Source organism: Rhinoderma darwinii, chromosome 2, assembly GCF_050947455.1.
Source record: "Rhinoderma darwinii isolate aRhiDar2 chromosome 2, aRhiDar2.hap1, whole genome shotgun sequence".
NCBI lineage: Eukaryota > Metazoa > Chordata > Amphibia > Anura > Rhinodermatidae > Rhinoderma > Rhinoderma darwinii.
Window position 1 is genome coordinate 291541827 of NC_134688.1, and position 26866 is coordinate 291568692.

At 41.8% G+C, this 26866-nt stretch overlaps 1 protein-coding gene across 1 annotated transcript in view; it reads left to right on the forward strand.

The window, feature by feature from the left end:
* CRYBG2 (crystallin beta-gamma domain containing 2) overlaps positions 1–26866 on the forward strand; it is a 232685-nt gene that overhangs the window by 181731 nt on the left and 24088 nt on the right. Inside the window, exons 11-17 of the mRNA XM_075853457.1 lie at positions 2947–3083; positions 3190–3316; positions 3417–3559; positions 3650–3776; positions 11202–11234; positions 16228–16340; positions 24585–24714. Of these exons, the coding sequence (XP_075709572.1) occupies positions 2947–3083; positions 3190–3316; positions 3417–3559; positions 3650–3776; positions 11202–11234; positions 16228–16340; positions 24585–24714 (810 nt within the window). The remainder of the gene's footprint in view (positions 1–2946; positions 3084–3189; positions 3317–3416; positions 3560–3649; positions 3777–11201; positions 11235–16227; positions 16341–24584; positions 24715–26866) is intronic.

The window sequence follows — 26866 nt, forward strand, 5'->3', positions numbered from 1 at the left end:
CTGGGTGAGAAGGAGACAACTGTTGGTGCAATAGTAAGAAAATGGGAAACATACAAAATGACTGTCAATCGACATCGATCTGAGGCTCCATGCAAAATCTCACCTCGTGGGGTATCCTTGATCCTGAGGAAGGTGAGAGCTCAGCCAAAAACTACACGGGGGGAACTTGTTAATGATCTCAAGGCAGCTGGGACCACAGTCACCAAGAAAACCATTGGTAACACATTACGCCGTAATGGATTAAAATCCTGCAGTGCCCGCAAGGTCCCCCTGCTCAAGAAGGCACATGTACAGGCCCGTCTGAAGTTTGCAAATGAACATCTGGATGATTCTGAGAGTGATTGGGAGAAGGTGCTGTGGTCAGATGAGACTAAAATTTAGCTCTTTGGCATTAACTCAACTCGCCGTATTTGGAGGAAGAGAAATGCCTCCTATGACCCAAAGAACACCGTCCCCACTGTCAAACATGGAGGTGGAAACATTATGTTTTGGGGGTGTTTCTCTGCTAAGGGCACAGGACTACTTCACCGCATCAATGGGAGAATGGATGGAGCCATGTACCGTCAAATCCTGAGTGACAACCTCCTTCCCTCCACCAGGACATTAAAAATGGCTCGTGGCTGGGTCTTCCAGCACGACAATGACCCGAAACATACAGCCAAGGCAACAAAGGAGTGGCTCAAAAAGAAGCACATTAAGGTCATGGAGTGGCCTAGCCAGTCTCCAGACCTTAATCCCATCGAAAACTTATGGAGGGAGCTAAAGATCCGAGTTGCCAAGCGACAGCCTCGAAATCTTAATGATTTACAGATGATCTGCAAAGAGGAGTGGGCCAAAATTCCATCTAACATGTGTGCAAACCTCATCATCAACTACAAAAAACGTCTGACTGCTGTGCTTGCCAACAAGGGTTTTGCCACCAAGTATTAAGTCTTGTTTGCCAAAGGTATCAAATACTTATTTCTCTGTGCACAATGCAAATAAATATATATAATTTTGACAATGTGATTTTCTTTTTTTTATATATATAATCTATCTCCCACTGGCAAAATTAACCTAGCCTAAAAATTCTAGACTGTTTATGTCTTTGACAGTGGGCAAACTTACAAAATCAGCAAGGGATCAAATACTTATTTCCTTCACTGTACCTCTCAACCACCCTGGATCCAGCAGGACAGTCCCGGATTCCAGGGGATGTCCCGGGAGGCTAGCGGCATGTCCCGGTTTCAACTGTATCTGTGTCCTCAGGACGCAGATGCAGTTAAATACAATGGTATACAGCTACCTGCTCCACCATTCACTATGTGATTCCTGCTATGAGCGGTTTGGAGCAGGAGGCCAGGATGCAGTAACATCATCACACCGGCTTACATTAAGCCACACAGAGCAAAGACCAGAGAAGACATGCAGATCTCCTCCATTTCTCTTGGGAACGGGGCGAGGTGAGTATTTTTGTATTATTTCTATGAGGAACTATGGAGGAATTATACTGCGTGGGGGGGGGCACTATAGGGGAATTATACTGTGTATGGGGGCACTATAGGGGAATTATACTGTGTGGGGTGGCACTATAGGGGCATTATCCTGTGTGGGGGGCAATATGGGGGATTATAATGTGTGGGGAGGCACTTTGGGGGCATTACACTCTGTAGGGGGACTATGACAGCAATATACTGTGTGGGGAGCACTGTGGGGGCATTATACCTTGTGGGGAGCACTGTGGGGGTATTATACTTCATGGGGTGGTACTATGGGGCATTACACTGTGTGGGTGCATTAATGAGGCATGATATTGTGTTTGTACATTTTAACTAGATCGCCCCAAAGCAGTCTTTTTTCTAAACTGAATAGCCCCAAGTTTAATAACCTTTCATAGTACTGCAATCCACCCATTACCTTAATTACCTTGGTCGCCCTACTTTGCACCCATTCTACTTTAGCCATGTCCTTCTTATACACAGATGCCCAAAATTGCACACAATATTCCATGTGTGGTCTGACTAGTGATTTATATAGAGGCAAAATTATGTTTTTGTCATGAGCATTGATGCCTCTTTGATGTATTCCATAATTTTATTTGTCATGGCAAATACTGGGGCATGTTACTGTTTAGGGGTATTCTAGGGCCATTACACTGTGTGGGCACACAGGGAAATGGGTGTGCATGTACAGAAATTAGGCAAGGTTAGAGGCGTGGCTTAATGTTAAAAAAAATTGTGGCGGTGCGCTCCACAAGAGTTATCCCTCTGTCCGGGAGGTATGTAGCTATTGTGCTGCTTCTGACATAGATTGGACGGCACATTGCTCCTGGCAGTGCAAGGGGTGGGGGGAAGAGTGTATAGAAAGGAGAAACCCAACAGCATAGTGTGCAGGGGGAATTACACAGCATTTACACATTGAGAAGAGAACCCACACACAGACTGTACTGTATCACAGCGTAGACCAGGAGGAGAGCACGCATAATCTGCAGGGGGAAGAGGTAGAGATCTCACATCTCACACTTAAAGACATGCCCACATGGGAAAAGTCTGAAACTAGGAGCAAACTGCATATCAGGGGATCTAAAAATCAATGAAGGAATGGAGATTGCAACCTGAAACTTTTTAACAACTAATGTATGTAAAATGTATTTTTGACACGTCAAAGGTGTTCATAGTCTTTAAAGTGAATATCCATTCCTGAACACCATTTTGGTTTTATTTTTTATATCTAAAAACATTTAACAAAAGGTCACTCTTTTGGCTTGTGTCTGACAAACCAAAGTTTATACATATACATTGGGTTATTTTTCTGGCATATACGCAAGACATTGACCCCAGTCGTAGTGTGAACCAAGCACCCGGAAAGATAGCTGTGCTTAGGGTAGCCATATAATTTATAGAAATTGACTGCAGTTCAAGAGGAACATTGTATAGAATTACATGTTCATACAATCCATTCCTACAGGTTCTCCTGTTTCAACATGCTGAATTCAAAGGCCACAGCTGGGAAGTGACCAGAGACCTTCACTCACTAGAAGGAGAGCCAAACAAACAGGGAGAACGTCTCACAAGTGTGGGCTCTTTGAAAGTCCTTGGAGGGTGGTAGGTAAAAAGCTAATCATACTAATAAAACTAATAAGAGAAAATGACAGAGTAACAAATGAATGTTTTTCTTTTACCTTCACCCTACCACTTCTATTGGCTGCAGTTGGGTAGCATATGAGAAGGAAGGCTTTCATGGTCAACAATACCTTCTCGAAGAAGGGGATTATCAGAAATGGTCTCAGTGGGGAGGTTGTACTGAAGAAGTGGGATCACTTCGACATATCCGTACGGTGAGGATAACGTAGTTATTAGTCTTTTTTTCATGCATGTTTGTTGGTTAATATATTGTTCGGTATTTTTATACAACGCCTGCATCTTCTGCTTTATTAGAATTTTTCAGAACCTGAAATAATACTATATGAGAAGCCGGGGTGCATAGAAGGTGCATGTTTGCGTCTGAATGAAGCATTGGCAGATATAGAGGTTGCTCAATATGGGACTAATACTGGCTCTATCCAAGTCCTGAATGGAGTGTAAGTATTTGTGTTTTTTTTTTTAAAGTATAATTTTACTCCATGTTTGTTTTATACTATTTAAAATGCTTAGACATTTTTCTTTCTTAGGTGGGTGGCCTATGAGAATGTTGATTTCTCAGGAGAGCAGTATATTTTAGAGAAAGGGATTTATCACAACTATCATGACTGGGGAGCTAAGGACAGCCGAATCTGTTCTGTTCAGCCGGTATTACAGGTAAGATCTGTTCTTAATAAAAACTATATTTGCTGTGGATTAGGTTTACATTTGCCACATTTTTTCCTAAATAAAATACATTTTTCTAACACTGCAGTAGCTTGTTTAATAAAGATTTATTTTAGGTATGGCCTTCTTGATTGAACAGTGTGAAAATTGAGTTCCCATATATTACAAATATGTAAGGCCTAGTTTACATCATGTTTTAGCCATACATTTAGCGTGTACGTCGGGTAAGCTCCCAATGTACATGCTAAACATGTCCATAGGGCTCCATTAGCCTGAAGGAGGCCAAAAGAGTGTCCTTTTGGCATACATTGCTATGCCTTTTTTTAAAGGATGGAATAAAAAACCCACAAAAAAAATATACCGCGCAGTATATTCTTTTTTAACATGGTAGCCTATGTGTGACGGATGCTACTGTAAAGTATACCTTGGGAACCTTCTCCAGGAAGAGCATCAGGTAGTGCTCAGCAGAATTCTCCAGAAAGTATATTGGAGAATTCTAAAACTTTTCATTATACAAAGAATAACATTTATTAGAAGAAACAAAACACCTGTTTAACTCCAAACATGTGAAGTCATACTCAAAACATTTTCCGCAGAGGAGGTGTATGAGATGCTCGCATCAGACACAGATACTGCGAGTGATGCTGGGTCCGCTTTTGTTCTGTCCTCATCCTTAGGTAACACCTGCACCTAATTGGTTGCCCCTAACTTCCTACACCCCCCAAGTACCGGACTTTACTGCTGCTGCAGGGGTCCAAATCCAGACAGCAGGGCTGTCCGAAATTGAGTTTTTCCAGCTCTTTTTTTTCAGACAGCATTGTGGACAAAATTGTTGAGTAAACAAATTTCTGTTCTCAACAATTTATTGCTGTCAACCCCGGTAGTTCTTATGCCAGGCCATACAGGTGGCATCCCACCGGCAATGCAGAAATGCTGCAGTATTGGGGATTGGTCCTGAATATGGGCCTAACAAAGAAGCCATCGGTGGGGGCCTATTAGTCAACTGATATTCTTTACCACTGCCCCTTATACCGCACCACAATGCCCATAGCTCGTTTTGAGGCAATACAAAAGCTCTACATTTTAATGATATTTCCAATTGCCCCCCCCCCCCAGGATGACCCCAATTTTGATCGGCACTATAAAATTAGACCTCTTATTTCCCATTTGGCCCAAAAATTTTCCTCGTCATATACGCCTGGACGAGAAATTGCCATTGACGAGTCTCTGGTGCATTTCAAGGGAAGGGTGAAGTTCAGGCAGTATTTGCCCAACAAACGTGCCAGGTATGGCATCAAGATATACAAGTTGTGTGAGTCGGGCTACACACATACTTTTAAATTATACGAGAGAAGAGACAGTCAGATTGAGCACCCAAAAAAGGGGAGAATTCCACAGCACTGGACACTAAGTGGGTGCATACCTCAACAGGACCTGGTCCACAGTCCTCAATACTGGACAAGCAAATAGACACAGAGACAGCACTTCCAAAGAAAAACAGCTTTAATCAACCATACGACGTTTCAGTCCAACAGGACCTTTATCAAGCATAGTGAACACATCAAATATCAAGTATAAAAGGACTCACAGAGTCAATGACAATAAAAGGTGATAAAGATAAAATTGTTAAATATATCCATATAATGTATAGCAATACAGTTTAAAACCCACAGGTCACGAGAATCAGTGATGATACAAAAACATCTAAAATATTAAGGGATTTGTACAACAATAAGAAGTCCAATATACATTAATAAGATAATGATTAATAACTCACCCAAGTGTGTGTGTAATAAAATAAATTGCAGAATGATGTCTGCAGATGCAAAATGGACTCACTCCTCATGGGTTATGGCGTCGGTGTATTCACACTGCGCATGTCACACATGTGTCTGGAGGGAAAATCACATCGTAAGTTCCATGATCTAGACGGCGCATGGCCGGACCACAATGTCCCGCGAGACAACGCTGAATACTTCTCGCGCATGTGTATTACACTGAACAATGCACGGCGGCCATGTTTGAAAATGGCAAAGATCGCTACCATTCTAAAAACGCTATAATGCACGACAGTAATAAGGGAGATAATATACAGGGAGGTATAAGGAATGTCATATATGTAACCAGACCGCTCGTAATGACGATTGGCCAGGAAGATATCCCAGAGAAAGTTACACATATTCAATCTGATGTGTGCCAATACATAATGGGTCAATTAATTATGACAAAGTCCCCCAATCCTCTGTATATGACTCCAATACCGGTACAATAGATTGTTATCTCACTCTAAGAGGTAGCAATCTAATCAAAAATAGCTATTGATATTGGCCACTATGGCCTAATCCATGAAGAGAATGTAGTGAAATGAGAAATCACAGGATTCCGGAGACCAGAGGAGGTAGTCCATTCAGCGAATTGAATCTGCAATCAAACAAGTACAAAAGAAAATTTATATTAAAATGCATATATCACAATGAATGGATCGTCATTCAAAATCTGTTCAGATCCAAGTACAACATAGAATAACGCACGAGGAACAAGCAAGGCAAATTGAGCCCCCAAACTGTCCACCCATCCTGACCACAACTGGGAAGATTATCTGGGACCTCCTGCACCCACTGTTTAATCAGGGGTACCACTTGTATATAGACAACTGGTACACAATGCTACCCCTGTTTAAATGCCTGGCGGAGCAAAAAACGGTGGCGTGTGGGACGGTCTGCAAAAACCAGAGACAGCTCCCAAAAACCCTCAGCCAAACCCTGCAGCGTGGGGAGAGCAGGGCACTCCAAAGCGAAGGGGTCCTATTTTTGAAATTCAGGGACAAGAAGGATGTGTTGATGCTAACATCCATTCATGATGCTACCTGCTCTCTTGTCCCTGTGCGTGGTGCAACACCCACCACCACGTCACGGCCTGTCTGCATCCAGGCATATAAAAAATGTATGGGGGTAGTGGACCTTTCTGACCAGATACTCATACCGTACAATGCCATGCGGAAATCCAAAATTTGGTATAAAAAACTTGCGGTGTACTTTATCTAAATTGCATTGTACAACTCGTTTGTAATTTACAGGAGCACTGGTCAGCAGGGGACATACCTGGAGTACCAGGAGAAGGTGATCAAATTCCTTCTCTGTGGGAATATGGCAGAGGTAGGAGAAAGTTCTACCTCTGCAAGTACTGAAGTCCCCAGTATAGTTCCACGGTAGCACTTTCCTGGTAAAGTGCCGCCCACAGCGAAAAAAATCCACCCCCAGAAAAGGTGTCTGTGCCAAAATAGGCATAAGAAAAGACACGACATACCGGTGCAACACCTGTCCCACCCACCCTGGACTGTGTATAAAGTAGTGCTTACGCATATATCACACCTCCCTGGAGTTCTAAATTTTATTTTTATCTGTCCCTTTCACTTATAATTATCGCCCCTTTCATTTACAATTATCGTCCCTTTCATTTACCATAGCCATTTCACCATTTCAAATCTGAACATTCCCCATAACAAAACTATATACCCCTAGCTGAATACCTAGGATTTGTAATATGGTGTAGTATCTGCACAATTTTTTTTAGGCCTATGCAAACACGACATGTGCCCAAAAATCATCCAAGTAAAATAAGGCCTCAAAATCCTAGTGGTGTTTCAATACTTTCTGGCCCTGCCCTACGTCCAGCAAAAGCAGATAGGGCCACTTTGGGGGTATTTCTAAACTCAGAAGAAATAGCCTGATAAATGTTGAGGTGCTTTTCTTCACTTGCATGCTCTGTGTCTGAAAAATCTGTCCTATAAATGAAGCATTTGTGAGAAAATGTAAAATGTTATTTTTCACACCAGATTTTCACAAGAATCTGCAAAAAAAAACTGCGGTCCAAAAAGTGCTCACACCCCTAGATACATTTTTTGGGGGTGTAGTTTTCAAAATGATGTAATTTCTGGGGGGTTTCCATCGTTCTGGGGGCTCAGCGTCTCTTCAAAGATCAAATGGGGCTGTTGAACCAATAATGCAAAACTTGGGCGCTGAAAATCTGAGGCTGTTCCTTCACTTCCAGGCACGGCCATGTGTCCACACAACATATTTGGACCACTTTGGGGGTATCTCTGAACTCGTTACAAATAGGCCAATAAATGTTGAGGTGCTTTTCTTCATTGCATGCTCTGAAAAATCTGTCCTACAAATGAAGCATTTGTGAAGAAATTATTTTTCACGCCAGATTTCCACAAGATTCTGCAAATTCCCTGAGGGGTGTAGTTTCCAAAATGGGATCACTTTTGGGGACTTCCTTTGTTTTGGTCCCTCTAGTGCATTGCAAACACGACATGGCACTAAAAACCAATCCAGCAAAATCCACGCTCCAAAATCCAAATGACGCTCATTCTCTTCTGAGCCCTGCTGTGGGTCCAAAAAGCAGTTTATTACCACATATGGGGTATTGCCGTAATCGGGAGAAATTGCTTTACAAATATTTGGGTGCTTTTTCTCTTTTATTCCTTGCAAGAATTAAAAATGTCTATGTTTTTTCAGAAAAAAAGTAGTTTTTTTATCTTCACAGACTAATTCAAATAAATTTAGCAAAACAACTGTTGAGTCAAAATGCTAACTATACCTCTAGAAAGATTCCTTGAGGGGTGTAGTTTCCAAAATGGGGTCACTTTTGGGGGTCTCCACTATTTTGGTCCCTCCAGCGCGTTGCAAAAATCATCTCCACGACATGGCACTGGGAACTATTCCAGCAAAATACTCGCTCCAAAATCCAAATGACACTCTTTCCCCTCTGAGCCCTGCTGTGGGTCCAAACAGCAGTTTATTAGCATATATGGGGTGTTGTCGTAATCGGGAGAAATTGCTTTACAAATTTTGGGGTGCTTTTTCTCCTTGATTCCTTATTTAAAATTTCTATGTTTTTTTCAGAAAAAAAGTAGGTTTTCATCTTCACATAGTAATTCAAATAAATTTAGAAAAACAAATGTGGGGTGAAAATGCTAACTATAACCCTAGAAAGATTTATTGAGGGGTTTAGTTTCCAAAATGGGGTCACTTTTGGGGGTTAACCTGACATGGTGCCTAAAATATATTCTAAAAAAAAAGGAGGCCTCAAAGTCCACTAGGTGCTCCTTTGCTTCTGAGGCCTGTGTTTCAGTCCATTAGCACACTACGGCCACATGTGGGATATTTATAAAAATGTAAAATAAATATTCAGTTGCATTTCTAGGGTAAAACCTTCTATGTTACATACAAAAATGTGTTACAAATGAATTTTGGCAAAAAAAAAACTGAAATTTGTACATTTTACCTTTACTTTAATTCCTGTGAAACGCCTAAATGGTTAAAAACACTTTCTGAATGTGTTTTGAATGCTTTGAGGGGTGCAGTTTTTAAAATGGGGTGATTTATGTGGACTTTCTAATATATAAGGCCCTCAAAGCCGCTTCAGAACTGAACTGGTTCCTGAAAAAATAGCCTTCTAGAAAATGTGACCTAAACCTTGTAACGTCCTAGAAAAATAAAAGGACGTTCAAAAAATGAGGCAAACATAAAGTAGACATATGGGATATGTGAAATAGTAACTCTTTTGTGTGGTATTACTGTCTGTTTTACAAGCAGATATGTTTACATTTAGAAAAGTTAACATTTTTGCAAGTTTTCTAAAAATTTTGGTAATTTTCAGAAATAAGTATTGAGTTTATCAACCAAATTTTTTCACTAACATAAAGTACAATATGTCACGAGAAAACAATCTCAGAATCACTTAGATAGGTAAAAGCATTCCCAAGTTATTACCACATAAAGTAATTTGATTTGAAAAAATCGGCTTCGTCCTCAAGGCCAAAATAGGCTGTGTCCTGAAGGGGTTAAGATTTCAAGTGTTTAGGTATTTTTTGTTTGTTTGTTTTCCTTCAGATGTTTTTATAATGACCCCTGTGAGGGTCAAAACTTCAATATTTTACATGGTGGAAGACTAAGGCTATGTTCACATGGAGTATTTTGCAGGCAGAATTTCTGGCTCAAAATTCTGTTTGGAAGTTTGAGGCAGATTTTCCTATCCCTGCACGCCGATTTTCGTGGCGTTTTTCGCCCGCGGCCATTGGGAGCTGCGGGCATAAAACGCAGCGAAATATGCTTTCTCTGCCTCCCATTGAAGTCAATGGGAGGTCAGAGGCGGAAACGCCCGAAGATAGGGCATGTCACTTCTTTCTCCCGCGAGTCGGTTTTACTGCTCGCGGGAGAAAACCGCCCCCGCCTCCCATTGAAATCGACGGGAGGCATTTTCGGGCCGTTGTTGACGAGCTTTTTGGCGCGGTTTCCGCAAAAAACTTGTCAAAATACTTCGTGTGAACATAGCCTAAAACTTGTTTGGCTATTATACGTCCACGTGTGTGGTCTATTACTGACTTTTTTAGTGTGCTGTGGACATAGCTAATTTTTTCCTTGTTTTTAGAATTGTGTCACCTTAATGTAAATTGTTTTTAAATAAGAAATCTAAAGAGTAGTTCACATGGAGTTATTTGCAGGCAGAAAAATCTGCCTCAAAATTCCTTCTGTAATTTTGAGGCAGATTTTAAAACTGCCAGTGCTGTTTTAACGCTTTTTATTTTTTTCAGAAACTAGCACCGCAGGTTTTTTCTGCCTCCTATTGATTTCATTGGGAGGGCAGAGGCTGGAAGAAAGAACATGCCCCTTTTTTAGTGTGAACTGACCTTGAGAGTAAGTTCACACACTTATTTTTGGACGTTTTTCGGGCCGTAAACGGCAGAAAAGCAGCCGAAAAACCGGAAGCACAACGCCTCCAAACATCTGCCCATTGATTTCAATAGGAAATATGGCGCTCTGTTCCGACGGGGCGTTTTTTTACGTGGCCATTTTGAAAAAACGGCGCGTAAAATGACACCCCGTAAAAAGAAGTGCATGTCACTTCTTCAGCCGTTTTTGGAGCCGTTTTTCATTGACTCTATAGAAAAACAGTCATAAAAAATGCCACGAAAAACGTACGTTTGCTCAAAAAACTTCTGAAATTCAGGAGCTGTTTTCCCTTTTCAGAAGTTTTTTTGCTAAGCGTTTTTATTGTTGGTTACACTTTGACTCCCTTTTGTTTAAATTCACATGAGGTGGAAGGTTTCTACCATGCTGAAGTGAATTTGTGTCAAAATCTGCAGATTCTGATTTGGATTTGTAAAGAATGTCACCCTTTGCTTTGTAAAATCCACACCGATTTTTCCGTAGCGTGTTATTTGTGTTTACTTGCATAGTACTGTACTCTGTACCAATTTTTCATGTGTGAATTTATCTTTAGGCTCCACTACTAGTTTTGGCTTGCATTAAAAAAAAATGCACCTAAACTGCAAACTGGGCCTTGATTTTGCGCACTCAGATTCCATCCTCTTTTTTTTTCCTTATGTTTTTTTTTTTTTTCACATAGGTTGGGGGTCAGAGTCTACAATATTTACCTAAGGTGAGTAACAGAGTGCTGGGTCATATACAGAAAGAAGGTACACCGTCTATAAAGTAAATGAAATCATAAGCTATTGCAAATAAGAAACTGATCTGAAAAATATTTTCTGTTTCATAGAAGAATTTTCACAAATTATAAGCGTATTGCTAATCATTTCCAATACATTTAACCAAGGCATGCACAGATGTCCCATGCCAACCTGGAGCAGATGTGCGGCTATTTTATGACAGCTTAGCTCCCACTGTAATGTCAGGGTTCATATAAACCTCCATTCCTTCCAGGCCATTTGTCACCATTGTCAATATTGACCAAAGCTTGATCAAAGGGGCCTGGTCCTTTGAGATTACTGGTGATGTGATCGAGTACTGGAGAACCCACATATGCTGTTGCAGAATTTTGATTTTGATGCGCACCGTACACTAATGTCACACGGAACTGCAACACGAGAAAAACATTGCATTTTTTACACGAGCAAAACGGACACGTTCGTCTGAATAAGGCCTAAGACTGTGTTTATATTAACGTTGCTTTTCCTTTCATGGGTTCCTTTGCAGCTTTCCGTCGGAAGAACCCGTGAATGGAAAGCCAAAGGGGAACTACAGCTTCCATTTGCATTATCATTGATTTCAATGGTAATGCTTCCGTTTGCCTTGGTTTCCGATTGTTTCCGTTCCGTAAAGTTTCCGTTCCGTAAAGTTTTCTTTTTTTTCACAGAAACAATAGTGCAGTAGACTGTGCTATTGTTTCCGCGAAAAAAATGAACATTTTACTGAACAGAAACAAACAGAAACCAAGGCAAACGGAAGCATCACCATTGAAATCAATGGTGATGCAAATGGGAGTTTTAGTTTCCGTTCATGGGTTCCTCCAACGGAAAGCTGCAACGGAACCCACAAACGGAAAAGCAACGCTGATGTGAACAGTCCCTAGCACACATTGACTTTCCAATTATTATTAAACAAAAAAAATCAACGGAAATACAACTTCCTTCTGTGGAAAAAGTAAGTAAATTATTATTATTTTCCTTCGTGTTCACACAAAAAAAAATATAGCACAATTCTTTCTCGGAAAGTGGGTTAATTTTGCAAAAGTGTAAAAAAAATACAAATAAAAAATACAGATGTATGGTATCGTCAGAATCTTAACAACCCAAATAATAAAGTTATGTTATTATTTAAACCACACAGCATAAAAGCTAAATGCAAAAAACAGCGGCGGAAGTTAACTAATAATTTATATGTTGGTTCTTGGAATGCGGCGTCATAAAAACTATTTTATTTTTGTGAAATATGCTTTTATAGTGCAAAAGTGGTAAAACATTGAAAACTCTAAATATTTGGTATCTCCTTCCATTTGGTAACATGTTATTTATCCCACACGGTGAATGAAATAAAATATATAATGAAAAAAAAAACAATGACGGAATTTCTGTTTTCTTCATTTTCTCTCCAGAAAGAGTTAATAAAGGTTAACCAATAAGTTACAGTGCCTTGCGTATTTACCCTGACTTGGTGTTTTTCCTGTTTTGTTGCATTACAACCTTGAATTAAAATTGATTTTTGGGATGTTTGTACCATTTGATTTACACAAAAAGTCTACCACCTTGAAGGTGCAAAATATTTTATACTGTGATACAAACAATAATTAGGAGAAAAAACAGAGAACTTTAAGGGAATGGCCCCACGTGGCGTATTTCTTCCGCAACTGTCTGCTTCAATGCCGCACAGAATCTGCGTTGCAGATTCTGCGGCGGATCTGCCCAAAAAGTAAATTGATGCGGACTGGTCGTTGCGTATTGAGGTGAAAGTACTTCCCTTCTCTCTATCAGTGCAGGATAGAGAGAAGGGACAGCACTTTCCTTAGTGAAAGTTAAAGAATTTCATGCTTACCGGCCGTTGTCTTGGTGACGCGTCCCTCTTTCGGCATCCAGCCTGACCTCCCTGGATGACGCGGCAGTCCATGTGACCGCTGCAGCCTGTGATTGGCTGCAGCCGTCACTTAGACTGAAACGTCATCCTGGGAAGCCGGACTGGAGAAAGAAGCAGGGAGTTCTCGGTAAGTATGAACTTCTATTTTTTTTACAGGTTGATGTATATTGTGATCGGTAGTCACTGTCCAGGGTGCTGAAACAGTTACTGCCGATCGCTTAACTCTTTCAGCACCCTGGACAGTGACTATTTACTGACGTCGCCAAGCAACGCTCCCATAATTATGGGTGCACACACGTAGTCACCCGTAATTACAGGAGCCCCATTGACTTCCTCAGTCTGGCTGTAGACCTAGAAAAACATAGGTCCAGCCAGAATGAAGAAATGTCATGTTAAAAAACCAATACGCTCCGTAGCACACATAACCATGTACATGACATCTGCAGACTTCATTGCGGAATTTAGAATCTCCATTGAAGTCAATGGAGAACTTCCGCAATGAGTCCGCAACCAGTCCGCCACAGGTCCGCAACATCCATTGTATGCTGCGGACACCAAATTCCGCACCACAGCCTATGCTCCGCAGCGGAATTTTCCGCATCGTCTAAACGAACCCTACTAAAAAGCAGTGAAAGGCAATGGAGAAACGGGTCCGCTGCGGATTAACGCTGCGGAGTGTCCGCAGCGGAATTCCAGAGCAATTCCGCCACGTGGGGCTTTGCCCTAATGTGTATAAGTATTCACTCCCTGAAAGTAAATACTTTGCAGAGCCACCTTTTTCTGCTATTACAGATGCCAGTCCCTTTGGGTATGTCTCGATGAGCTTATAGCATCTAGACTCTGGGATTTTTGCCCATTCTTCCAGGTAAAACTGCTCCAACTCCTACATGTTATATGGGTTGCATTGGTGTACAGCAGTCTAAGTCATGCCACAGATTCTCAATTGCATTGAGGTTTTGGCTTTGACAAGGCCATTCCAAGACATTTACATGTTACCCCTTAAACCACTCCAGTGTATCTTTATTAGTATGTTTAGGGTCATTGTCCTCTTGGAAGGTGAATCTCCGTCCCAGTCTCAAATCTATGGCAGACTGAAACAGGTTTTCCTGACATCCACCTTTCCTTTAATCCTGACCACTTTTCCAGGCCCTGCTGATGAAAAGCATCCCCACAACATGATGCTGTCATCACCATGCTTCACTGTGGGAATGGTGTTCTTGGAGTGATGGGAAGTGTTGGGTTTGTGCCACACATAGTGTTTCCTATTATGACCAAAAAAGTAACATTTCAGTTTCATCTGACCGGAGAACCTTCTTCCATGTTTTTGGCGAGTCTGCCACATGCTGTTTGGAGAACTCAAAACATGTTTTCTTATATTTTTCTTTGAATAAAGGTTTTATTCTGGCCACTCCCCAGTCTGTGGAGTGTACGGCCTATAGTGGTCCTATGGACAGATACTTCCATCCTTACTGTGGATCTTTGGAGCTCCTTTAGTGTTATCATTGGTGTCTTTGTTAAATCTCTGATTAATGCCCTCCTTGCCCGGTCTGCGAGTTCTGGCGGACGGCCTTCTCTTGTCGGGTTTGTAGCTGTGCCATGTTATTTTCATTTTGTTATAATGGATTTAATGGTGATCATGGTGAATTTTTTATTTTTTTTTCTTATAACCCCCATCCTGATCTATACTTCTCTACAACTTTGTCTCTGACCTGTTTGGAGAGCTCCTTGGTCTTCATGTAGCTTAGTGGTGTTGTAGACTCAGGGGTCTTTCAGAACAGGTGTATTTATACTGACATGTGACAGATCATGTGACATTGTGAGTGCACACAGGCGGACACTACTTAACTAATTATTTTTTTATAATTATTTTTTTTGATTAGATTCCAAATTCATATAAAATAGCAACTTTTAGAAAATGATACAATTCCGCAAAGATGAGGGGTACTCAAAGGAACTCAAAATAATAAATCTTAATGTATCACTTATATACAACAGTGTGTGCATAGCAGAAAATAAAATAAAAAAACAAATAAAACAAAGAAAAACAAATACAACATTTGAAACATTGCTCACATATACACTCTGAAGATACAATACAATACATCACTACAAATATCAACATCTTTGCATATTAATGACCGTAATCCTAAAAAAAAAGACCTCTAATAGGACCCTATAGACCCCAGACCAAAGGATAATCAACATCTCCAATCTGACGAATGTGACAACTACACATTTTTTATGGAGTAGAATTGCTTATATGAGGGACCTGGGACGTGTAATATGAAACCCATGTATCCCATCTATTATCAAACTGAGTAATAGAATGGGATGATTTAACCAACAGTCTTTCCATGTTATGTGCGAATTGTACATGTTGACATAATTCTTTGGCAGTTAAAGGAGAATTGGACTTCGAAGTTCTCGCAATCATGGATCTGGCCGCAAGTATAATATGACCTATCACTGTTCGCACCTCCACATCAAATTTTGACCTGCCAATAAAACACAATGCTAATGTAGGTTGTATGTGAACATAGAGACCAGTAACAGACTTTATAAGACCGCCGTTGCCAGCCAAAAAGAGTAAACTCGGGGCAATCCCACCAAACGTGTCTGTATGTGCACATACTATTTAACTAGTTATGTGACAACTGAAGTTCATTGTTTTGACCAGACCTTATTTAGGGGTTTCATAGCAAAGGAGGTGAATACATATGCACTCACAACTTTTCAGTTTAGGTTGTTTTAAAAAAAAAAAATTTATTTAAAAATTTAAAATACATTTTAATTCGAGGTTGTAATGCAACAAAACAGGAAAAACACCAAGGGGGTAAACACTTTTGCAAGGCACTGTCTATGTACCCCAAAATGGTAGCATTATAAAGAAAAAACTTATCCCACAAAAAATAAGCCCACATGCAGTTACGTTGAAAGAAAACAAAAAAAGTTATGTATCTCGGAAAGAGACGATGCAAAAAGCAAAAAAATCCTGCGGTCCTGAATGACAAAATAGGCTTGGTCCTGAAGGGATTAATATCTTGCCTGTGTTTTTTTTTTTTTAGGTACAGCTATTTTCTGAGTCTAACTTCCATGGTGACTACATCATGCACACAGAAGACCGTGTATTACTTCCAAAAACCATTTCACCCCAATCCTGTCGGATAGAAGGTGGCAGGTGAGGATTTGTGTATTAAGTTTTTATACTTTAACCATTTAACAGCACTTTGCCTTTTAAATCTCTCTATGGATACACTTCTATTATTCACTTATAAGGTTGGCATTGTAGTAGTGTAAATTTAGGAACTGCACTGGAGTCCCAGAATTGATAATTAATCTGAACAATTATATTTCTTTAGTGGGACACAGTTCTGATAATAACTTTCAGTATTACCTTTTCTCACTAGAGGCTGATATTAGTATTACTAATTATTAGTGCCTCCAAAAATATACTGATAGTTTAACCCCCTGCCGACATTTGACGTAGGGTTACATCAGTGGCGGATTAAGTAGACCATGGGCCCTGGGCTGTTACCCAAACTTGGGCCCCCCTTCCTCACCGCCGCCCTGCCGTAACTATTTTTAACACTACCTTTTTGGGCAAGCATTAACAGTGTTACGATTTCCCTTGTCACAGCGCGGTGTCCCTACATACTGACAGTATCACACTGTGCAGGGACACAACCTCCTGACAAGGGGAATTGTCTATCAGTCCTGGACTGCAGACTTTTTGTGAAATACAAGGATTCCTATAATAAACATGTCAGGAGAGGTGACAGATTCTCTATAAATCTAGTGACTCACAGGTGACGACGTCTCAGATTCTAGTAGTTTTTTCCTCTTTTCTTCTCCATCCGGTCCAGCACTCATGACGACTTCTCCCGGCCATGACTCATTTCTGCAGAATTTGCCACTCAGACGTCTCCTCACTTTTCCAACATTTCCACACCTATAAACGAAAATAAAGTTATCATGGTGCCACATACTGTGCCCCTAAATATAATAGCACCAAACACTGCGCGCCTGAATATAATAATACCACACACTGTAAAACACCACATACACACAGCCCCCTGTACATAGTGCCACACACAGCCCCTGTAGATATTACACACCCCCATAGATATCGCCATACACAGCCCCCTCTATATATCACACATCCCCCCGTAGAGAGTGTTACACACAGCCCCATATAGATAGTGCCATACAGCCCCCTGTAGAGAGCGCCACACAGCCCTCCCCCTCTTGTAAATAGCACCAAAAAGCCCCCCTATAAAGAGCGCCACACACATACCACTGTGGATAGCACTACACAGCCCCCCCTTGTATATAGTGCCACACAGCGCTCCCCCTTGTATATAGTGCCACACAGCGCTCCCCCTTGTATATAGTGCCACACAGCGCTCCCCCTTGTATATAGTGCCACACAGCGCTCCCCCTTGTATATAGTGCCACACAGCGCTCCCCCTTGTATATAGTGCCACACAGCACTCCCCTTGTATATATCCCCCTTGTATATAGTGCCACACAGCACTCCCCTTGTATATATCCCCCTTGTATATAGTGGCACACAGCGCTCCCCCTTGTATATAGTGGCACACAGCGCTCCCCCTTGTATATAGTGCCACAAGGTTATGTACACATTTAAAAACGTTATCATAATTTTATATATATATATTAGTATGTGTGTGATTGATTTTATTAAAAAATATTTTCACTTTTTGAGATACAGCTGCTTTGTATCCTGTATCCGTCAGGTCAGCAGGACTGACAGGATCAGTGACACGCAGGATCCACCTCAAATCTATCACATCTAAGATTATAATTTAGCGCAAGGCCCGTTTCACTGATCCCGTCAGTCCTGCTGACCTGACGGATACAGGATACAAAGCAGCTGTATCTCAAAAAGTGAAAATATTTTTTAATAAAACGGAATTACAAAGTTGCACCAAACACACATTTTTATAAAAAGAAAAAAAAAAAGACGTGATTTTTGCAACGTTTTTTTCCGTAGACAATGCAGGTTTCCTTTTTTATCGTTTTTATGCACACTTTTTTGCTATTTTAGAATTTTTATTCATAAAGTTTGAAAATAATAGTAAAAAAAATAAGCTTTTTTACGTTTCAGCTATTTTTTTTGGTAATAACATAGTTTTACCCTAAAATAGACCTTTTATTTGTAATCGTCATTGTTTACCGTAAATTTTAATATATTACATGTCTATATTAGGGTAATTGGGTCAGCGCTAGCGTTACAACAATGTTTGGCGGGAGGGGGAACGTTTTTTTTTGGGGTGGGTATTTTATGTGTATTTATTATTTAATTTTTTTTTGCACTTTACTTTATTATTTTTTATTACTGTGGTCTGTTCCTCAAAGGTCAAAAAAGACCTTTGGGGAACTTTATATATTTTTTTTCTTTCTTTTACACCATCTTTTCCCCTGTAACTGGAGCTGCACAGCAGCCCCAGTTACAGGGGAAATCAGCCCTCTCATAGTGACGATTGTCACTAATAGGGCTGTGCTGGGTCTAGTAAGACCCAGCAGCAGTATGTTAGTAACGGCACCCGGCGATCATGTGACCAGTCACATGATCACCGGGAGGAATAGAGACAGCGCCGCTGCTGCTGTCTCTATTCCTATACACAGCGTTCATTGAACGCTGTGTAAGAAGACATCGGAGAAGACAGAAGCAGCGAAAGCTGCTTCTGTCTTCTCCTCAGGGTCCCCGGCAGTCACTGACAGCCGGAGACCCGACATTCAGCTGCCGAATCGCGCGGGCAGCAAGTTAAAACCCGAGCCGTAGAAAGTCTATGGCTCGGGTTTTAAGGACCCGTCCCTGACCGCTGGCCGTAAAAATACAGCCAGCGGTCGGGAACCAGTTGGGCAGGAGGATAAGCCGACTAACCTCAGCGCCGGTGAACGCCCGCCCGGGTCTTCTCTTGCAGCTTTAGAGCAACAGAACAGCCGTCCGTCGCTGTTCTGTTACTCATGGCGGCGCCCGCACTTGTCAGGGAGGCGTGTCCTACCCCTTTCCCGGCCAATTCCCTGCTCCTCCCCTCCTCATCTTCGGAAATTAGCAGCGCTAGCGCGCTGAATAGTTTTGTACGATAATGTGCGGTTCGGGCTGCCATGGGCCCCCTGGGAGCCTCGGGCCCCGGGCGGCCGCCCGAATCGCCCATATGATAATCCGCCACTGGGTTACATCATAGTCGGCCAGGGGAAGTATGCCCACTCCATAGTTAGCAGGTTGTATGTAACACTTTAGATGCCTTGGTTAATAGTGACCACGGTATCTAAGTGTTAGAATAGCAGCCTGTAAAAATCACAATATACTGCCATACATTAGTATTGTGGTATGTCATGCAGAATATCCAACCATCGCCGATTCAAGTCCCTTATGGGGACTAAAAGAAAAAAGTAAAAACCAGTTAAAGTTGTTTTTGTTTTTTGTTTTTTAAATGTACAAAAAAAATATTAAGGGTAAGGCCTCATGCACACGACCATGATTTTCGGGTCGACCGGCAGTGTACTGTCAGCCGAGAGCCGCCCGCAAATGCAGCATTATTTTCAATGAGCCAGGTCACGGCCGTAATAAGGCATGCCCGTTCTTTCTGCGGTCCGGGCTCCCGGGCCATTCACGAACCGTGAAAACCACGGTCGTGTGCATGACCCCATAGGAATGAATGGGGCCGTAATTCTCCCATGGATTTTCGGGAGAATTGCGGCCCCAAAAGCACAGTCGTGTGCATGGGGCCTTAGGCCACAGGGTGCGTCGTTGATGCGTTTGAAAACCGCATGCGGTCAACTGCATGCGTTTTTTGACTCTGTAATGCTGCAGTTCTGTTGCATTTTTTTAAGCACATAGTTTATGGACGTAGTTTTCACTGGTTTTGGAGTGTGTTAGGTGCTTCCTGTATATAGTTCATTACAAGGCATTGCAGAACTGTTAGGGTAAGACCACTCGGTGCGGTCACGTTGCGTTTATGTTGCATTTTTAAAGTCATTTTTCAATAGAAGTCAATTATGAAATTTTGGTTATGGATAGACTGCTGCTATTATATTACAATGTGTTTTTTGTGCAGTTAACTGCATCTTCATAATGTCCGACCGCATGCAGTTAATGACCGCCCTGCCAAAATTGCTGCTGAACTGCTTGCGTTTTTAAACTTTTTTTTAAGTCCCACTAGGGGACTTTACTATGCGATCATTTGATCACTTTTATAATACACTGCAATACTTAATACAATGCCTCTCAGTGTAAAACTGACAGGCATCTGTTAGGCCATGCCTCTGGCATGGCCTCACATGTATTCACTAAAGGCAGACCTGGGAGCCTTTGTTAGGCCCCCGGCTGCCATAAAAATTATCAGCACCCCGCATTCGCATCGAGGCTGTGTTGATGGGGTGATAGAGGCAGCCCCTTCTCTCTAAAACCACTGAGATGAGGTGGTTGCTATTGACCGCCATATCTGAGGGGTTAAACGGGGACGGGATTGATGCTGATTTCAATCCTGCCCACTCGAGAAGGTCTGCTCCGGTAGCTGAGAGCAGGGTGCTTTTATTGCTCCCAGCAGCGCAGTTTTATGCTGATGCAGCGCCATAAAAAGGCTATGGCATCAGAATAAAGCCCGTTATTGACTGCCGTAAAAACACCTATAGGCAGTCGCTAATGGGTTAACCTGCACAGAAGATGCTGTAAAAGAAAAATGCCAGAATTGCTGTTTTTTTGGCCACCTCGCCTCCCACAGAAAATTTAATAAAAAGTGATAAAAAAGTGTTGTGTACCCCAAAAAAAACTACACATTGCCCTGCAAAAAACAAGACCTCACTCCACTCAATTGACAGAAAAATAAAAAAGTTATGGCTCTATATATCCCGACACAAAACAATTAATTTTATTTGACAATTAGTTTGGTCTTTGTAAAAGTAGTAAAACATAAAAAAAGACATAATTTTGGTATCGCCATAATTGTATTGACCCAGTTTTTATTGCACGATAAACGCCCTAAAAACGAAATTCAAGAAACAATGTAGGAATCACCGTTTTTTTTCCCCATTCCAGCCCACAATTTATTTTTTCAGTTTCCCAGTACATGATATGATATAATAAATCATTCAGTGATAAACTACAATTCGTTTAGCAAAAAACAAGCCCTCATAGGGCTATATCGATGAAAAATAAAAAAAGTTATGGCTTTTTGAAAGTGAGCAGGAGAAAACAAAAATAATAACCTGAAAAATGGATGTGGCGTCAAGGATTTAATTGGTTTCCTATGAAATTGACCCAAATGTGTGTGTCTGAGAAATTAGATTGTAAGCCCTTTTGGGGACAAGTTCTTATGTGAATGGTGGCAATCTGGGGATATTTTAGGGCTATATAAACAATAGAAAATAATAAAATAATCTTCCAACTGTACAGATGCCAGGAAATGTGAGGGATAAGAGAGAGAGATTAAAGAAAACGCTGCTGATCAAGCCTTGTCCAGTTTCTATTACGTGCTCTGCATGGACAACCTTGTATGAGAAGCAGTGGCTTCCCCTTCACCTTCCCACATCAGCTTACCCCCCCCCCCTCTTCACCTTCTGCATCTTCTTCCATCCTGCTTCTCCTATCGGTCTCCCGCTTCTCTGTTACTTTGCTTTGGTCTCCATTCTTCTGCTTCTTCCCCCTTCCCACTCTTTCACTTCCCCAGGACCTCCCAATCCCTTGCTATTCTCAAGATCTCAGATGTCGTTGAGACACTCTTGTTTACATCTAAGGCTAAAAACCTGCATAGAGTTAATACTTCACACAGCTAAGAGTTTGCTGCAATTTTATCCTTTCTAGGCAATCCTCTGACAGGGATGCACAACCTGTGGCCAGCGATGCCAGTCTGTGCAGGCCCCTAACCATTGTGACCCAGACGATTCCCGATGATTCAGAAAGACACAGCTGTCTTATGAGTTTCATCATTATACAGCAGCACCATTCTCTCTTCCCTGCACTTATCTTAGATATCACTGAAGGTCTTGGAAGATACATTTAAGGACCCTTAAGTGGCCCCTTGCATGTATCTTCCATGTCAGTAAGAGGCCGAGTGGTGAGCAGCGGCACACAGCTTGGGAATACAGACAGGTAAGCATTAATGGTGCACTGTCTGGCTAGCATTAATGGGCATTGTGTGGCTGGCGCTAATAAGGCGGTCACTATGTGGCTAGCACTGTTATGGGTGGTTACTGTGTGGCCAGAATTGTGGGGCTGTATGAGTTCTATTTTATGCAACTTAAATGAGCAATTCCTGCAAAACTGTCTATGTTCCATATTCACATCCACGTTGGAGAGTCCATTGCAGATTCCATCAAAATGAACACCTCAGCTGAACCCGATGGACCTGATTGTAAGTCAATGGCTTAGCACCATAGCTGCTCCCATACAGTATAATGCCACAATAGCTGCCCTCACACAGTATAATGCCCCCATAGCTGCTCTTATATAGTATAATGCCCCATAGCTGCACCCATACAGTATAATACCCCCTTAGCTGCCACCATACACTATAATGCCCCCACAGCTGCCCATAGAGTATAATTCCCCTATAGCTTCCCTATACAGTATAATGCCCCCATACAGTATAATGCCCCCATAGCTGCCCTCATACAGCATAATGCCCCATTACTGCCCCCCTTAGAGTATAATGCTCCCATCGCTGCCCCCATACAGTATAATGGCCTTTTAGCTGCCACCATAGAGTATGATGCCCCTTAGCTGCCCCATACAGTATAATGCCCCTTAGCTGCCTCAATACAGTATAATGCCGCCATAGCTGCCCTTATATAGTATAATGCCCTATAGCTGCCCCCATACAGTATAATGCCTCCATAGCTGCCCCCATACAGTATAATACCCCCTTAGCTGCCACCATACACTGTAATGCCCCCACAGCTGCCCATAGAGTATAATGCCCATATAGCTGCCCCATACAGTATAATGCCCCTTTAGCTGCCACCATAGTGTATGATGCCCCCTTTGCTGCCCCATATAGTATAATGCCCCTTCAGCTGCCCATAGAGTATAATTCCCCTATAGCTTCCGTATACAGTATAATGCCCTCATACAGTATAATGCCCCCATAGCTGCCCTCATACAGTATAATGCCCCATAGCTGTTCTCATACAGTATAATGCCCCATAGCTGCCCCATACAGTATAATACCTCCATAGCTGCCCCATACAGTATAATACCCCCTTAGCTGCCACCATACACTATAATGCCCCCACAGCTGCCCATAGAGTATAATGCCCATATAGCTACCCCATACAGTTTAATACCCCATATAGCTGCCCTCAAACAGTATAATGCCCCCTCAGCTGCCCATACAGTATAATGCCCCTTAGATGCCCTCATACATTATAATGCCCCCTCAGCAGCCACCATACACTATAATACCCCCTCAGCAGCCCATACAGTATAATGCCCCTATTACTTCCCCATACAGTATATTGCCCCCCTAGCTTCCCCCATACAGTATGCCACCTTAGCTGCCCCTAGTGCCAGTGCCTACGTAGACAGTACCACAGTGCCCATGTAGATTGTACCCCATCCCCTTAAAGATAGTGTCACCCCCCCCCCCTGTAGATAGTTCTACCCCATCCCTGTAGCCATTGGCACTCCCTCTATGGGAGGAATCCCCAGCCAGCGCATCGGACAGTATATATGGACAGTCACGTCAGTGGCTCCTCCTGGAGCAGAATGCCCGGCCACAGCGTAGCCGACGTACTAAAAGGGGATTTCATATGGACAGTGACGTCAGGGATTCCCTCCATGAGCAAAATACCTGGCCAGGGCATCGGCAACGCCCTGGCAGGGGATTCCGCTCCAGGAGGAGCTACTGAGATAACTGTGCATATATGGACAGTGATGTCAAGGGCTTCCCCGATCAGTCCTCTACTAATGCTGAAGCAGGGAGCTGACTGTTCCCTGCTTCAGCATTGGGTTAAACTGCATCTGCGTCATGAAGGCACAGATACAGTTGACACCTGGATTCCGGGACATACCATCGGCCACCCGGGACACCCGAAATCCAGGACTGTTCCGCTGAATCCGGGACGGTTGGGAGGTATGCCACACTGGTGGAGAGCTCACTTCCTGGTTTTATTTTCTGTTGCTTAGCTTCCTTATGCAATTCGTTTTTTTCTCATTCCCATGAACTTGAATGGCCTTATCTGAAGCAGAAAAACTGACTAGCATAGGACACTTGGATTCATTAAAAAAAAAAAAAAAAAAAAAAAAAAAAAGGATGTGTGAATACCCCTATTGACTTGTATGTTAGTGTGCTGTTTTTAAAACGGACAGCCCACTGAAGAGAAAAATGGCTATTTGAATAAGGCCTAACATTGATTGTTTAAAATGCGTTGAATCTAATTCTTATTCCCTCCACAGTTGGATTCTGTATGAAGGTGAGGATTGCTGTGGAGAGCAATATATACTGGTCGAAGGGGATTATCCTACACGCACTGCCATGGGGTGCCAGACATTAAGTATTATACGATCTCTTAAGAAGGTTCCACTTGTGAGTATCTGAATAGAAAGTATACAAACTATTATTATACTCGTATGTAACACAAAAGTTAGCCACAGAAAATATAGAACAATAAAAAAAATTGCGTTTCTACAATGTGGTTTTTTTTCTAGAAAAAAATTGAAATCATGTTTCTGTTCAACACATTTAGCCCTTTCTTCATATGTATGTGCATTCATTTTAATAAGGTGGTTTTGCTTATTTGATCTAAGGGTGAGATTATGGGTGGAGTGTTATTTTGCATATGGGTATGTATTTACTACTTAAGCTTATGTGTTATACATATCTCACATTACTGTACATCTTTATATGACATAATCGTTATGTAGGTCTTGGACCTATGCTTAACTGTTTTGTGACATGGTCCAGTTGTTACCTTCATTGTGTATGCTTCGTCACATGCCTGACAACATATTAGTCGGGCATTCCCCATTTACAGTGAGGGAAATAAGTATTTGATCCCTTGCTGATTTTGTAAGTTTGCCCACTGTCAAAGACATGAACAGTCTAGAATTTTTAGGCTAGGTTAATTTTACCAGTGAGAGATAGATTATATAAAAAAATAAAAAGAAAATCACATTGTCAAAATTATATATATTTATTTGCATTGTGCACAGAGAAATAAGTATTTGATCCCTTTGGCAAACAAGACTTAATACTTGGTGGCAAAACCCTTGTTGGCAAGCACAGCAGTCAGAAGTTTTTTTGTAGTTGATGATGAGGTTTGCACACATGTTAGATGGAATTTTGGCCCACTCCTCTTTGCAGATCATCTGTAAATCATTAAGATTTCGAGGCTGTCGCTTGGCAACTCGGATCTTTAGCTCCCTCCATAAGTTTTCGATGGGATTAAGGTCTGGAGACTGGCTAGGCCACTCCATGACCTTAATGTGCTTCTTTTTGAGCCACTCCTTTGTTGCCTTGGCTGTATGTTTTGGGTTATTGTCGTGCTGGAAGACCCAGCCACAAGCCATTTTTAATGTCCTGGTGGAGGGAAGGAGGTTGTCACTCAGGATTTGACGGTACATGGCTCCATCTATTCTCCCATTGATGCGGTGAAGTAGTCCTGTGCCCTTAGCAGAGAAACATCCCCAAAACATAATGTTTCCACCTCCATGCTTGACAGTGGGGACGGTGTTCTTTGGGTCATAGGCAGCATTTCTCTTCCTCCAAACACGGCGAGTTGAGTTAATGCCAAAGAGCTCAATTTTAGTCTCATCTGACCACAGCACCTTCTCCCAATCACTCTCAGAATCAAACAGATGTTCATTTGCAAACTTCAGACGGGCCTGTACATGTGCCTTCTTGAGCAGGGGGACCTTGCGGGCACTGCAGGATTTTAATCCATTACGGCGTAATGTGTTACCAATGGTTTTCTTGGTGACTGTGGTCCCAGCTGCCTTGAGATCATTAACAAGTTCCCCCTGTGTCGTTTTCGCTGAGCTCTCACCTTCTTCAGGATCAAGGATACTCCACGAGGTGAGATTTTGCATGGAGCCCCAGATCGATGTCGATTGACAGTCATTTTGTATGTCTTCCATTTTCTTACTATTGCACCAACAGTTGTCTCCTTCTCACCCAGCGTCTTACTTATGTTTTTGTAGCCCATTCCAGCCTTGTGCAGGTCTATGATCTTGTCCCTGACATCCTTAGAAAGCTCTTTGGTCTTGCCCATGTTGTAGAGGTTAGAGTCAGACTGATTAATTGAGTCTGTGGACAGGAGTCTTTTATACAGGTGACCATTTAAGACAGCTGTCTTTAATGCAGGCACCAAGTTGATTTGGAGCGTGTAACTGGTCTGGAGGAGGCTGAACTCTTAATGGTTGGTAGGGGATCAAATACTTATTTCTCTGTGCACAATGCAAATAAATATATATAATTTTGACTATGTGATTTTCTTTTTATTTTTTTATATAATCTATCTCTCACTGGTAAAATTAACCTAGCCTAAAAATTCTAGACTGTTCATGTCTTTGACAGTGGGCAAACTTACAAAATCAGCAAGGGATCAAATACTTATTTCCTTCACTGTATATTATAATTAGCCCTGTTGCTACACCTTTTCAGGGTTATTTTGTTTTTGTTCTTAGTTATTGCCATATTATGGTATATTATTGTTATCTTCTCAGCCAATGTTGCGAGT